General features: G+C 40.5%; 1 protein-coding gene across 12 annotated transcripts in view; it reads right to left on the bottom strand.

Moving 5' to 3' along the window:
* The window catches only part of KIFAP3 (kinesin associated protein 3), a 65,191-nt gene that overhangs the window by 7,996 nt on the left and 41,617 nt on the right, over positions 1 to 15,578 (bottom strand). For all 12 annotated transcript variants that reach the window (XM_056498171.1, XM_056498173.1, XM_056498181.1 and 9 more), the window contains 2 exons: positions 15,032 to 15,221; positions 10,789 to 10,888 (listed from right to left, as the gene is read on the bottom strand). In XM_056498171.1, coding sequence (XP_056354146.1) covers positions 10,789 to 10,888; positions 15,032 to 15,221 — 290 coding nt within the window. The remainder of the gene's footprint in view (positions 1 to 10,788; positions 10,889 to 15,031; positions 15,222 to 15,578) is intronic.

The following is a 15,578-nucleotide window of genomic DNA, read 5'->3' as shown; positions in this document are numbered from 1 at the left end:
GCCAAATGAAAAACTACAATAATGAGAAGACTCAAATTAGACTGACATAGACAGAAAAGACTTTTGCTTATTCTGTAAAACCCTTTAGGAAAAAAAAAAAAAATCTGCTGTGCAAGAAAAGCAACCAATCCCCAACAGATTTTGCACAGGGGGCAAAACAGCAGCTCCAAGGCTGCAGTTGTTTCATACAGCCATGTTGCTCCTTTGAAGGGCATGGGGAAAGCTCCTGCAGTCAGGCTCACAGCTCTGCCCACGGACAGGGAGCTTCTCAGCCATTCTCTGCAGGATTTCTTAAAAGGTCAAGAACACAGACAGAGCTGGAATGGAAATCAAGAGCTCTGGCTCTCCATTATAAGCCTGACAGAAACATCTCCTGTGCTCTTGGCTCAACAACTGTCCAAACCCACTGATTAGACACATCCATTTCTTAGGAATTAATTAAGAACTAAAACAAATTAAAAAAGCCCTGAGGAACAGGCAATAAAAAGCAAGATGTCCTTTCCCCCCCTCTCTCCCTGTACAGTCCAAAGTGTATGTGTCAGCTCCATAAACTGAAGAGTACATTGCCTTAATCTGAACTAGGGATAGGCCTGGCTTGGGAAGCCTTCACGCCTCTCTCTAATTGTCTCCAGCAAGCTCAGTCTTAGGCTGGGTACAGAAAGCTTCAGGCAACTGCCTGAGCAAAATAAGATGCTGAAGTTTCACAGAGATGACTGGTGTCACTGACCAGATCAGGATCTGCTCCAGCTCCCACTAGCCCTTCCACTTCCACACAGAAGTGTTCCTTGCTTCCTGTACTAGAGCAGGTCACTGAAAATGTACTCAGGGATGAGCAGCTGAAGCAAATTGCAGCTTTTTGGTGGCGAATTTTCCCTTTAAAAGTTTGCACAAACTCCTCAAGCCCAAGCATAGCCACTCAGTTCTGTCCTTCAAGAAAAATGGGGACAGAAGTTCCCTGCTGTGCACCAAAGCCTAGAGGAGCCAAGGCCACAGGGCACTGGTGACATGGTGCTGTCTGCAGGGCAGCACAGTGTGGATGAAAATCCAGATGCTGGAGGGAAGGAGGGAGGGAGAATCAAGAAATCTGTTCTGCTCTGACTTCCAGCTGCAGCCAATAAAAGCTTTCAAAGCCTTTTCTGAAAGTTAACATTGCTGGGGGGATTTGCAGCACTCGCTCGAGCACACACAGCAAATGGAGTTGCAGTGTTATTACTGATGAAGAAACTTGAAATATTTTTTACCACCACAGATGATTATCCTGATTTCAAACACTTTTATATAGCAGCACTGGGACCCAGTGAAATCTTATCAAGGTCTATCCCAAATGAGCAATGATTTTACTGAAAATCAAGAAAAAAATGAATCTCAATGTCTCTTACCAACTTTTTTTCCTTAGGAATAACACTGGATGTATCAGGAAACAAGGGAGATACAAATACAGACAAGGAATGTGTTCTTGGAGATCTGTATCTTGGAGTAGCACTACTATATAAAAAACTCAACTTAAACAAATGAAAAATCAAATGTTTCCAGACCAAAAAGGTTGATCAGGGAGTATTGGACAAAATAAAATTTAAAAAGCTCAAAACCCAGAAGGCAAATAAAGTCTGTAAGCCAATTTATTATTTTTTAAAATCTCAGAGTTAAAACACCATCATCTTAGTTTTCCAGAGGGAAAAGGGTGGGTCAGTCTTTGGAGCTGGATGGCTGAGGCTGATAAACACAGAATCAGAATAAAATTTTAGAACCAAAACAATTTTAAGCATTTGGCAAAGAAATTAATTTGATGTATTGATTTTTATGCTAGAGATTGGCTCAGAGCACATGTTCAGTTCAGATAATAACCACAAGAAATATCCCACTGATATATGGGCCTTTTTAAAACTCCTCATTTTAAGTTTAATTTTGAATCCTGTGAGCATGCTTAAACCCAGCACACAAAACACCCCTCACTTTATTACAGTTTTAAATCTTTCTTCCAGATCTGGCCTTGCAACCACTTGTCTTGATAAAATAGGTCACTTGAAAAAGGAAAGCTCAATAAAATGAATTACAAAACCAACAAGATTAAACTGATTGTGCTGTTTTTGTACAGTGCAGCCGAATTCTGCAAATATGCTGCTGGCTGTGGTTTGGCATTTAACAGCATGTGATCAGTGAGAAGGAGGAAATTTTATTCTCATTAACTGTTGCAGATTTACTGCAGTGAAAAAGGGCTATGTAACCTGAGAAGTGACAGAATGGAAAGATCAAAGCAGCAGTCTGGAAACTAAATAAACCTTCTGGCTACTTCCTGCAAGGAAAATTCACTCTGGCAATGTAAAACAGAGTCCAGTTAAAAACTACTCTCAGTTTTATGAGCTGTCACAGCAGCTTGAGTGGTTTGGACCAGTCAAGTTTAGAACATTATATTTCCTTGTTTTTGTCTCAGATACTTCTGTAAGCAGTTTTATAGTTTCTTTTTCTTTTTTTTTTTATTTTTAAAGAGAAAAATAAAATTCTTTTCTTTTGGTTGAAATCGAGAAGGTCACAGCTAAACTCATTAAAAACAAGCAGGTCTTCATTTGCACATTCCATTCTCCTTTACTACATTTTAATATTTTACTTTGAGATTTATAAGCAATGTACATTTGCTTTAATAACTCTTCCGCATTCTGTTCACTTATTGTTTAATATAAGTGCAAATCAGTTTACAGAGCCCAGATGGCTTGTAACCAGGGAGCCAGTCTATTCCTAGTAGCACATCTGGAGGGACTGAGCAGCAGACAGAACGTGGGAATTAATTAATGTTACATTTCAGAAGAGACAGACCCAGGTTTGGGGGATTTTTTGGTAAGACATTCCAAAGTACTTGAGCTCACAGCTCCAGCATTTGGATATTCTTTTAAAATTCTTAATAGCCACCTAAACCATGATGGTTAAATGAGGCCAACTGCAGGTGGAACATAATAAAATAAAAAGCAACTAAAAAAAAAAAGTATAAGAAGTAGCTGCAATTGAAAGAGGCCCAAGTATCCTGTATTTCAAAAAAGCTGAAGTGCATTAAAACCTCAATACTTATTCTCTTCCCAAATGGCATCTGCAACTTGCTGAAAAAACTGTGCTATTTTAACTGTGTTAAAATATTCCCCAGCAAGCTATTTCATCTCTCCCATACTGCTGCAATTGTTGGGAGCAATTAAACCTCTCTTACAGTAAATGAAACGAGTGCAACCTGATCCTTCCCGGCTCCAGACCACACACCTTGGTGAGGTGGTGTGGTCTGGTCACTGTGGGAGCACTCAGGAGAGCCCTGCCCTGCTCCAGCTCTGGCACCTGACTGGAGGAGGAACTTCCCTTCTCCTGCTCCAGCTCTGGCACCTGACTCTGGAGGAGAAACTTCCCTTCTCCTGCTCCAGAACCTGACCCTGGAGGAGCAAATTCCCTTCTCCTGCTCCAGCTCTGGCACCTGACTCTGGAGGGGTAACTTCCCTTCTCCAGCTCTGGCACCTGGCTCTGCAGGAGTAACTTCCCTTCTCCTCCCTCACCTGTGCTTCTCTGCCCATAGGCTATCAGCTCTCAACGACTATGGGCATTAGCTGTGTGTAGGGATACAAGGAGAGCTGCTTGGGAGCTTCTCCTGATCCTAAGAACATAGTGACAACAAATAAACACCCAAGCACATTCAAAAGTTATGGTATATTAGATATTAATAATATTTTCCTTTTATGGATATTCCTCAATTACAACCCTAATTGTTCAGTGGTGCAAAAGTTCTCCAAACTCTGGGAAAAATCTCATTGATTAATATGGGCCACAGGGCAAAATCTTCATCTTCTGGAATAATCAGACCCCTGCTTCAAAAATGCTCCAGTAACTGGCTACAGCATAACAGCAGAAATTGGTCAGCAGAAATTATATGATCAGGCTGCAGCATTTCTATAAACAAGGCTTTGAGAAGACAGTATGAAAAAATAATGAAGTGACAGGTAGCAGGAATATGATGACTACTCAAAAAAAAACCCAAAAAACCAACCAGGAAAGGACAGAGAGTACTAATGCAGAAACAAATTACTGTAAGAAACAAAGAAATTCAAGATCACACTCAAAAGCTCTTAGCAATGAAGTCTTCAGTTCTGGAAGCACTACTGCCATATTTCAGTACTGAAGGAAAATAACTACAAAGTGAATTTTGGGTCATTTTAAGCCATGATCCAGGCAGAGCCTGAAGCAGTAAAGTGAAGTAAGTCTTTCAATAAGCTTGTTCCAGACTGCTCCAAAACCCTCCAAAAGGCAGCAGTTCCCACTTCCTTTTCACATTCTTTTAGATGCAAAATCTCAGTTCCAGGGGTATGTAGCACCTGGATAGGCACAGAGGAACAAAACTTCTCTGCCAGTTCCCCAGGAACAGTCAGTGCCTTTAATTTCTATAAAACTAAACATGTGGGCACAGTTAGGACAACCGAATGAGATAAAAAAGCTGATCTGCTGCCACTAACAAGACTTCTGTGGGATTAAAAAAAAAAAAAATAAAATACACAAACCTACCAAAATAAACTCCCTTATTTGTGTCCAGGAACTTCATTGGTTCTGGGCTTTTCTTTAAGGCCTTTTCAAATTCGTTTCAGTGGGATTTACAATTTGCTAATACTGATGTGTGATAAACTAATAAAACCTGCCTGCAAGGTTATAGGCCCAATTTACTAATAAAACCTAATTCAATTCTCTTGGGAAATGCAAATTAAATAGTGTCCAAATGGCAGAAGCTGAGTACAACTCTGCTGAACATATTGCAAAGGCAACTAAGTTGGGTTTTGTTTTTAAAATAAGGTTTAATTTTGAAAAATAAATATCACTACAGTAAAATGGTTCAAAGTAGAATCATCTTGTAATAGTAATTTATACTTTTTCAGGCTTTCTTTCCATTAATTAAAAGATTTTATACTCACTATATGTCCACCTCTAAGACAGGGAAGTATTACTGCCTCTGTTCAAATGAGGAGGAAAGAGATATGGGTACTCTCAGCATAAACCCTGCAGGAGAACATTTTTTGTCTAAAGGAGCATGGCATCTGCCACTGATCACTGCTGCTGTCTGCTAACAGAGTGGGTTTTCACTCTCAGAGACAGCCTGCAATTTGGTTCTTACCTCCTGAAATGCTGGGAAGGGAATGTTCCAATTTCAAAATAAATTGTGCTGAACTTTACTGAAAGTAGAAGATAGATGAGACACTCCCTGGCAGGGTCACCAAGATCACCAATTCCTTCAGTCCTTTCCTTTAGCAAATCTAATTGAAGATGAAGATCTGTATGGGATATAGCTTTAAATGTCAAAGTAGGACAGAAGTTACAGGTACAACCATTTAAAAGCATTTTGATATTCATTCACAAGGTGCACATTTGCCAGCATCTGCTGCAGTTCCTGTACCTGACCCAGATGGGAGCTGTTCAGCTGGGACTCCTGACTGGCAATTCACACCACAGTGCAGCAATCAACAGCAATGAAAGGCTATAGCTCTAGGTTGCTCCACCCTGAAAACTCCCACCTGATTTTCATCAGGGTTTCCAAGTGCAAAAAGGCTACAGATAGGAGCATTCCTGCAATTCAGTGTGGACTGTTAGCACATGCAGACATCACAAATGGTTAGCTCAGCTACAGATAAGCCAAGTCACACTGAGAGGGTTGGAGTACCAGGACCTGTGGCCAGGTACTGTCTCCATCAAGCCCAGACACAAGAGCCCAGCTGTGCACCCTGGAATCTGCCAACAGCAGCCACAGCTTCCCTGGGCCAGCATAGGCAAGGGCCTGGCTCCAGACACTGAGCTCACAGAACATCCCCCTGACCTGCCATGGCAAAAACAAGACATGCAGCTACAGCTTTAGGCTGTAAATCCAGGCAAGAGGAAAGATGTTCCACCAAGGACAGAGACATGCAGTCACCCCATAAAACTGGCTGTGCTTGACATGCCAAACCTCAGTGCTTCCTGGGAAGAAGCCTCAGTCAGATCTCTGTTGGGAAGAGCTGGGAGTGCACATGCTGGGAACAGCACACACAGAAAGGCCTTGTCTCAGAGAAAATGAGGGTTATGCAATGGCAGCTCTGCTGCATTTTATAACAAGGTTAAAGGATCCTGCACTGGAGAAAACTTCCTCAGGGGAAAAAAAAAAAGTTTTGGCCAGCTCTAGCATTCCTAACTATTAATCTTTTCAAAGCTACAGACTGAGAAGATTTGAGAACTCTGTTGAAGATATTAACCAAAAATTGTTTTTTTCACTCAGTTTGTACCATTATCTAGTTGTAGCTGGGGAAGGTTAAAAAGTGGCCTCTTCCCCAGAAGGCAAGAAAAATACTGTGGCTATCTCTATTATAAGGTATTTAGCCATCACTATTATGTTTGTGTCTTAAGAAAGTAATTAGTCTCCAGAAGGTGATTAAAATTTGATAAATGACCATGGATTCTGGAAGATGTCTTTCAGCTGGTCTTTATCCCCTGCAGCTCAGACACTAAGCTGTCATCACATCAGCCAAAGGTGAGGGATTTTTGTTTGCCACAATCATAAAACTTTCACTCAATATTAAGGCTTATCAGAACCACAAACCTTGAATTCAGATTTTAATAACAGATGAAAATTTCAAATCTATGCCTAATGCCCATCTGCTTCTGAAAGACAGGAAGATGATTCAAAGCTGGTAATCTAATCACAAAAGTCTTTTCATAGCCAATGAAAAAAACCTGGATAGAAGCTGTCAAAACAATCTCCTCAGCCACATCTTTTCTGCTGAATGGAAAACATACCTTACAATCTGTCTGCATTCTGCTGCAAACCTTTGAGGAAAACAAGAGATGCTGTTTATGGACTTTATCACTGCTCCTGTGGATGTTGCATTCTGAAACAATTCCATTTATAGGCCTCATAGGTAACAGTACAACTCCACTAAGAATATAGTTCAGGGATAAGAGCTGTAAATGGAAGCTGCAAAACACACGAGTTAGATCCCCAGAAACACAGCATTTCTCAGGGTGGCACAACCAAAAAAATGGCAGCTGCCCAGATCTTCACTTTTTGTGCTGCTTCTGCTTCATGATGACAAGTAATAAATAACAATTATCAGGACGTGGACATGTCCAGAACAGCAAGCATGCAAGCAAATCTACTAACTGAACTCAGGGCTAGATAGTTTTACAATTCCCTTCAGAGTTTTTCTTTACTTCACAATGCATGATCATGTGAGGTAGCATTTTGAACTCCTGATAGCAACACTACTCCAGATTTCAAAAGAAAAGTTCAAGACACCCCATGAAGGGAAGACAGTGTCTTTGAAAAAAAGCTACTCCACCTAATTCCCCAGATCAACAGATGTTTTCACTGCCAATGCTGTCACTTCATGTTTCCCTCTTGAAAATGACAGGAGAGAACAGCCACAATGTGGTAACCCACTGAAGTGCAGATGCCTATCCATAATTCAACTGTTTCTAATTCCTCTTCTGCTTGACTTCAAAAAAGCATTTCCCTACCCTCCCAAGACTGTGCAGCAGCTCTAGGTGTGTAGTGTCTCCTGGGACAGGGACTCCACAAGAGATGCTTGTGGTATCCCTGCTGGATTACAGGAGAGTCAACCACTTCAGTGACTGCACCTTTGGATACAGTTGCTGCTCCAATTGCCCTGAATTCTCCCAAATGAAACAGCATGGAATTGCCATGGCACAGGGATCTCTGCTGGAACAGCATCCCCCAGCCAAGGATGTTCACAATGTAACTGGAGTAACAATACAACACATGGCAGGTGTGGGCTGAGTTATCAAACATCAATTACAGAGAAAATCTTCAAGACAGTTTGAGTTTCATTGTGCTCTTTGACAGCCTTTCCTCATAGACACATTTCTCTGGCTCCAAAAATTAGGAACATACTTAAGCCCTGGTAATGCACTGAGGGCACCAACACCAGTTGAACATGAATTCAGTTTCTCAGTGATGTGCAGCCACTCAAAATGTGGGACTTTCTGGCTGCCTTTTCAGCCCTCCTGGAGGCAAGGGGAAGTCCTGATCCACTCTGAGCACATTGTAAGGATAGGAAATAGCCTCAGAGAAATTAAAGAGGTAACATATCCTCATTCTTTCTCACAGGAATGCAGAAAAGAGAAGAAAGGATTAAATTATTCAAGGCTGAGGAGCAAGAAGTCAGCTTACAGTTGTTACCTACCTCAAAATTCACAGGGTGGTCTTAAATGGGAAAGAGGCTCTTAAATGACAAAGAGACTTCAGAACTCACCCCTTTGCTTAGCAAAAACTGCTTCTATTACAGAATTGAAAAGCCTAACATAAAAGGCAAAGACCAGAAGACATAGGCACAACAAATAAATGTATAATAAATAAAAAGAGTATAACAAATGAAAAGACCAAAACCAAGAATCTACTCATAATTAGCAATCTCTCTCTGAACTTCCAAAACATGTTACTATTAACTTACTTGCTAATTGTCTATGAAAACCATAACTCACAGCTTTCTTGCTAAAAAAAAATCTGAAAACATATTCAAATATTAATAATAGAAAAATGAACCATTTTTATAACAAAAATCTTGATTTATTAAAAGCTGGAACTGGTTAAAAATAAATCCTTGACATAAGGTTCTTGTTAGCTTTAAACTATAAGCACAAAAATACCCTAGAATTATGTTTTGGTATGGCTGAAATGTACACTATAACACATAAAAAGCGCCTTGACTTGCTGCTATTATTTTTAATTAGGCTCTGTAGCACGTATGGTTTTACCTTCCAACACCAGTTCAAATTGGGAGAAGGGAGCTCCAGACTCATGGGACTGGCAATTCCATGGCTCATGCCTTGGAGCACTAATGCATTTTACATTAGGTCTGAGCATCAGGAAATCCTGGCTGCTGGCGCCAAGCAGTTCCAGCCCATAATGACCCACATGTGAAAAGTCGGATTCGCCACTCAGCTGCCAGTATCTATTCTATCAAACAATCCACTCCTGCTCTGCTACAAATAAGACAGAACATTTGCAGCACTCCACACTGTTTCCAATTAGACTGAGTGTCTGGACTGCAGATAAGTCCATGGAGCAATCATATTGCAAGAAGTCTATTGAATTTCTGTCTTCTAGAAAACAGAATTCTAGTGAGAAATCCCAGTATTTCCAGAGGCCATCATCATTGGGCCAACCTGCAGTTTTTCTGTTTTCATTCTTGAGGTGAGCCTTGAAACATGCAAGAAATTCTACAAATACTTAATTTAACTAGGTATACACCAGGTGTATTTTGCTACTCATGTTAGTTGGAATACAATCAGATTAAAAAGCAGGTTACTATTGGAGCTCCCTGATGAGGGACTGCAATTTGAGGCTGACTGATGTGTCTTCACTTTTAACAAGGACACTGAAGATGGTTTTGTTTCCTAGCTGAAAGTTCTCTGGGAAAACAAGAGTATCTTGACTGGGGCTTCCTCTAAGTTTACTGGAAACAAAGGAGTCTGCAAGCTCTACCCTACACACCTTTCCTCACACCTCCAGGTGGGCTTGAAGACTGCTGGGAGCACCCTCCAATGTTCTGGTGAACAGAGAAATCCATCATTGTGCGTCTCTTCTGAAGTTTAAAATGGTGAGTCACCCACTGAGACCCCAAGAGCAGCACAGAGCTCACACTTACCTCAGTTTCTCTCCCACCTGCAAGCTCTGCAACAAAGGTTGCACATTTGGAAATCATCAGGGCACCAGCATCCCCTTCCCAAACACAGACTTGTACTACTCTGAACTTGATGCTTGAGTATAAATATTTACTTTTTTCTAGAAGATCCATCTCAAATCCTGCTTTTTTTATTCCTGAGCATGTTGTTTTAATGCTACCACCACTCCAACCCTTGCTCAATGTTCAGCTTTCTGGTGCATCACAGGCAGAATAAACCAGCAAAAGTAACTGCTCACCACCTTTGATTAATTAAAAGAAGCCAAAGTAAAGCCAAAGTTGTTAGTGGTGAAAAGAACATTCTTCCTTTGGAAAGGCACAGCTTCAGCCCCAGGATTAGGCATATCCAGGTAGCTGGATCCTGTTGAAGTGAATGCTGTACCTTGACTATCAAATGTTTGAACCATTTCCTGCTCATAACTCCACAGAATTCATGCTTTATAAAAGGCACTTCCTAAACTCTATGGTATCAGGATTTTTGAAGATTCCATTATTAGAAATGAGTATTTTTTATTTTGAACCCATGGGAGAAGTTTACTCAGAAATTCAAACTGGAACAGCTTGCCAGCATTGAGAAGGAGAGGTTTTCACCAGAGGGGAAATTCAGAGAAAGATCTCCCAGAATATCAGCAAAAGGTGATGCTTTTGCTCCTGTAGCCCATTTTCAAAGTGCCCTCAGGAATCTAACTGAGAATACATTGGGAACACTTAGGTTAATGGAAAAACACCAAAAAACTCCAAACCCACAGCAGCTGAAAGACTTCTTCTAAATTTAAGAATATTGTAAACGAACATCATCCGGGTAATCAGCATCTCAAGCCTCTCTTTAGATGTCTCCCAATGACTGAAGAGTATTTGAGTAGTTGTCATGACAGGTGGTGTGTTCTGTGTTGTTGTTCTGTTCTACAACTTTTGGAAAGCTGTAGATGTATTTACAGCTTGTTAGGATGTTAAAATAGACATGTAATTCAGACACCAGACTAGCCCTGCTTGTGCAGTGTAATGCTTTGGGGGCAAAAATTACTGAGCACTACAAATGAAGCCCTCTAAAGAAACTTGAAGAGCCATTGCTGGATGATAAGAATCCTCTACCAGGAGCACTTACTTGCCAGAGAAGGGGTGCTGCCCAACCAGGTCTCCATTCTGAAGCTGGTAATCCCCGAAGAAATCCGGACTCACTGCTCCATCGGGGGCTATCAGTCCATCTAGAAAAACAAAATACAGTGACTTGTAAAGCAGCAGGGTTGAGGGCAAGTGTGCAAAACCACCTGTCCTGGTTTCTTTTAGTAATTCATTAGGAATTTATATGAAAATATTTCTGTGAGGAACAAAAATCTACAATAATACTGAAGGCCAGCAACTTCAAGTACAAAAAAATCCTTACTGGGACAGCAAGGAGCTTCAGCCCACTGCCCTGAAAAATGCTGTACCTAAGAAAGATTCTTTTAGCTCTTCTTCCTTAAGCCTACAAAAGTTATTTCAAGACAAATCTTGTCTTGAAAATCAAAGGAAGCCCAGAGAACAAGTAATGAAAAAGGCAAATCATTAATGTGAGCCAGCAGCATAAAAATAAAAAAAGCAGCAAAGGTCTTAATTGTTCAGACTCTATACTGCACCACTGTATCTCTTGAAACTTGTTGAGAAAAACAAGAAAATTACTTCAAACCTAATTCTTTTATCTTGCCCATCTTTTAAAAACTCAGAGCTCTTTCCAGCAAGGGCAGGCTTTTCACAGGATATCCTCTCAAGAACACAGGTTACAGATTTTTTTGTGCTGCCTTTACATTACAACACTGGCATATGAAGATGCAGACTTTTGTAAAGTCAGAAGTATTCCTTAAAGTCTCTGTTTGCTTTATGAGGAAAAGAAAATCAGGAGCTAACATCTTCCTTCTGTTACATCAATGTAAATCCAGAGAGTGTCTTTGAAGTGAAGTCATTGAACTGACCCCAGCTGAATGAGAGCCCAGCTTAACTCTTTGCTGTTCCCATTCACAAAACACATTTCTCTTTAATATTAAGGGCACAGTTCTTACTTGGTAATTAGTATTAGGCTCTAATCAAGATAAAACAAGCTCTTTCATTAAAACAGACCCTACATCAGTTTGTCTCCATTACTGTATGAAAACAATTCCAGACCTGAAGTGCAGAAAGCATCCCCATAAAACCAGGGCAGAAACAGGTACATCCAGCCTGATACATTAAGAGTTTAAGAGAGGGAAGAAAGAAATTCCTAATGACTAGGAAGTTACAAATGCCATTCCACTTTAAAGAAAGAGAGATAAGATCCAGGGAGTCACAGGCCACTTAGCTTAACCTCTGTGGTTTCAAAACTACTAAAACTGCCTGTGCAGGAAGCGATGGAAAGTTACTTACAGACACAAGGGCTTAGAGATGACGACTCTGGCATTCTAACAAATCTCCCCCTGCTTTATGAATTTACCTGATGTTTTTTGAAGATAATACAGTGACAAGTGATAAAAGGAATAGAATTGACACATCTAGATTTCGAACAGACATTTGATGAGGTGCTACAGAGATTCATTTAGAAGATAATACCTCATGGGAAAGTGACTGAATGCGAGGCAGCAGATTGCAAATGAGAAATGCCAGCCATGATCAGACCACATTTTAGCAGCATCAGACTGCTGTACATGGCCATGTTCTAATTGCAGACATGTGTGTACAGTATGTGAAGGAGTATGACTTGACAAGCAAGTGATCTGGCAGGGATCAATATTCCTGTCTCTCAGCATGTTCTGCAGGACACGGGTGCCCTGTGACACCACACAAATAGAAAACGTCCAAAGAAGTGAAAGGAAAGTTGAAATGGCCTTTATTAATAAGACTTCTGCCAAATTTCCAAATTTTTCTATCTCACCTCCTAGTCTGTATGCTCCACTGAACTGAAATGAGGAGAACCATTATCACTTTTATACCTGCAGCACTTCAGATCAAAAGCAATCCATTCCAGTGACTATGCATTTTAAGTAGTCAGGCAAGGTTAAAACTTCTCTTCTTTGAGAGCAGAGAAACTTAAAAATAACATCTGTCTTTGTATTAATAAAGCAAGCACTACATTTTAACTCTGAGGCTACTGCTACCACTACTTAAAGTGTCTTCAATCAAGAGTGTTAACAGTCAAACCATAACACTCAGAGTTATGGCTCACATGAATTTATAGGAAAATGAAAGCACATGGATAGCATCAGCTGCAGAAAATGTGATTACACAGTTAAAGGACATCTGTTGTTATGTACGTTTCAACATAAATTAGGTTATGCACTTTCAGAGTAAGAGACACTGAGCTCAGGAAGGTAACTTCAGAGATTCTGCCACATTTTTCATGTAGATTTAAATTACTGTGCAAGACAGAGATTGGCCTGTCATGAAATAAGGAACCCATCTTGCCATCAGCCAGCTCAAGAATGATTATGGTCAAGGTGGGACTTGTAGTGAGTGTCAGCCATCAGTGTAGATCACTTCTAAAATTATCAAACAAAACACAGGTATTTCATTTCTGACTGCAAAAAGATTTGTACTTTTGGGGGGTTGGGTTTTTTTCACTAAGTAATGATCTGTCCTTCAGAAACTCAAATCCCTGCTCTAGTTGGTACCTCAACCTGTGGCCTTTTCAAAGGAATATTATGTCCCTTTTGAGATGCCACATTTCAAAAGCTGAAGTCTAGGAAATTGCAGAAGCACACAATTACTGACACTTGTTGCAATGAATCTGAGAAGTGAATTTACCACTCTTTAAAAACAGCTACTTCTTAAAGCAAAAGCACATTTCAAACACCTGCAGAACATATCACCAGAATTCCACCTTTCCTTCCCAGTCAAGTATCAATTCCAACACACAAAATCCAAAAGGGAAAAAATATGACACTGAAGAGGCAAGTTGCTGTGGCAGAAGAAGAAGCCTTATGCTCTTGATACCCTTTGAGAACAGTATTTGAGATGCTACTGAGATCTTGCACCATTATTTTCTTGCAGCAACTATGAGTGAAGATGATGGGGTTTAGTGGCTTTGTTTTTCTAATTACTTTTCCTGCAAAATGATCCAGAGTCACAGAGTTTTGTGACTCATGCATCATGGCAGACGTCTGGACACTTATGTGGAAAATTAAAAACACAGACTCAAACCCAGCAATTCTAAAAAAAAGCAAAAATTCATGCACTCAGTTATCCAGGAGCTTGAAAAGGATCTAAACCCACAAATGTGAAAGGGTAAGCCAACTCCTAGTTACAATAAGTTACAAAGACATTCATCCACTGGGCAGATTATTTCATTATTGTCTCCTGCAAAGTTTTTTTAAACCTTCCTCCTGAACAGCTGGCAACACTGGATTAGGTAAATCAACATTTACAGAAGAGATTCACATGCTTCCATGAATCCCATATATACAACAGCAAAAATCATACAGATAGATTAGTTTAAAGTCATGGAATGATGGCCTCTACAAGGAATCTACAAGTTTGCTGTGACTCATCTGAAGTCTTTCATAAATATCTGCAATAAAAATCCCATTACACAACTAACACAATACACAGAACAAAATTCAGCATAAATCTCACAGCTGTGAATTTAACAGGGATGAGAGAAGATTTTTGTTTACAGAGCAAACAAACTAGAAATAGGTGGGAAGAACAAGGCTGGGCCACCTTTACTTGACTCCATTATCATGATCAATCAGCTCCCCGAGACAGGTCTACTCATATTCCTGCAGACCTGTAACATTTCCTAAAATTATGGACATGGAGTATTTAATCCATCACTAACACCCTGATGCCTTAGGATTTTAGCTTTTATATTCTTCAAATCCTGTACTGCCTTAGTGTCTAACTCCAAACTCCATATAGAGAGTTAGCTACTGTCTTCACATTTTATTCAAACAAAACAATTCCTCTCTGGGCCTACAACTCAAGGACATCCTACTGTCTCATGCCCTGAAAAGTATCAACAAAAGTGAACTGAGGGGGAATTAACTGGGGGAATATAACTTCATTACCTGAAGCTGTAATAGGAGGATTAACCTCTGTTATGTAAATGGACCAAACTTATAATTCTATTAAAAACTCGTGACTATTGGGTACAGCCCCTCTTGGAGGTTTCTGACTGCCCAAAGTGTGCTTAACGAAGGCCTTTAATAAATACCCACTTTTACTCTCTTAATTTTGTCTTTGTAGCCACTCCATAGCATAACGAGGACAAGCCCATCCCTGGCTGGCATCAGTGCCACAGAACAGGAGCTGTGCTGCAGGATTGAGCCAGGCCCGGCTCAAGCTCCCACTGCACATGCAGAGGTGGCACTCCCAGTGCTAGATACTGACAGGTGCTGCCTCACCTGCATTATAGAAGAGGTCAGGTCTCTCCAGAATATCCCCCTCGTGGATGTAGGGCTCGATGGGATCGTCCCCATACAGGTACTGCTCGCTGTCGTCCATCTGCCGGCTCTCCACCATCTCCAGCCACTGCGAGTTGTGCCATCGGAACTTCTCCGTCTGGATTTTTTTAGCCCATTCCTCATCGTATTCCTGGTAAAAAATCACCACATGGTGGTTTAAGATGAGCTACAGACAAAGCTGGTATGATAGGAAATGGCAGAATCCAACATCAGCAAAAGATGCAAGTTCAGGATGCAGACTGAAATGCTCTGCTCACTTGCATGTTCTTTGAGCAAAGAAGGGATTTTGCAAGCATTGGGCATTATTCTGGTTTGTGATGCAGCACTACAATCTTCCCTTCACAGTTTGGAACTTTACACTATCCAGAAAAAACTCCTGCTTTGAACAGAACAGTTCAATCAGCAGTCTCCTCATTTGGTTTAATTAAAAAGACCAAATTACTGCCAATCTTCAGGGGACTTTTAGTAATTAATTATTAACACAGGC

The sequence above is a fragment of the Oenanthe melanoleuca genome, chromosome 8 (genome assembly GCF_029582105.1).
Source record: "Oenanthe melanoleuca isolate GR-GAL-2019-014 chromosome 8, OMel1.0, whole genome shotgun sequence".
Lineage (NCBI taxonomy): Eukaryota > Metazoa > Chordata > Aves > Passeriformes > Muscicapidae > Oenanthe > Oenanthe melanoleuca.
This window is presented reverse-complemented; position numbering and strand designations above follow the sequence as displayed.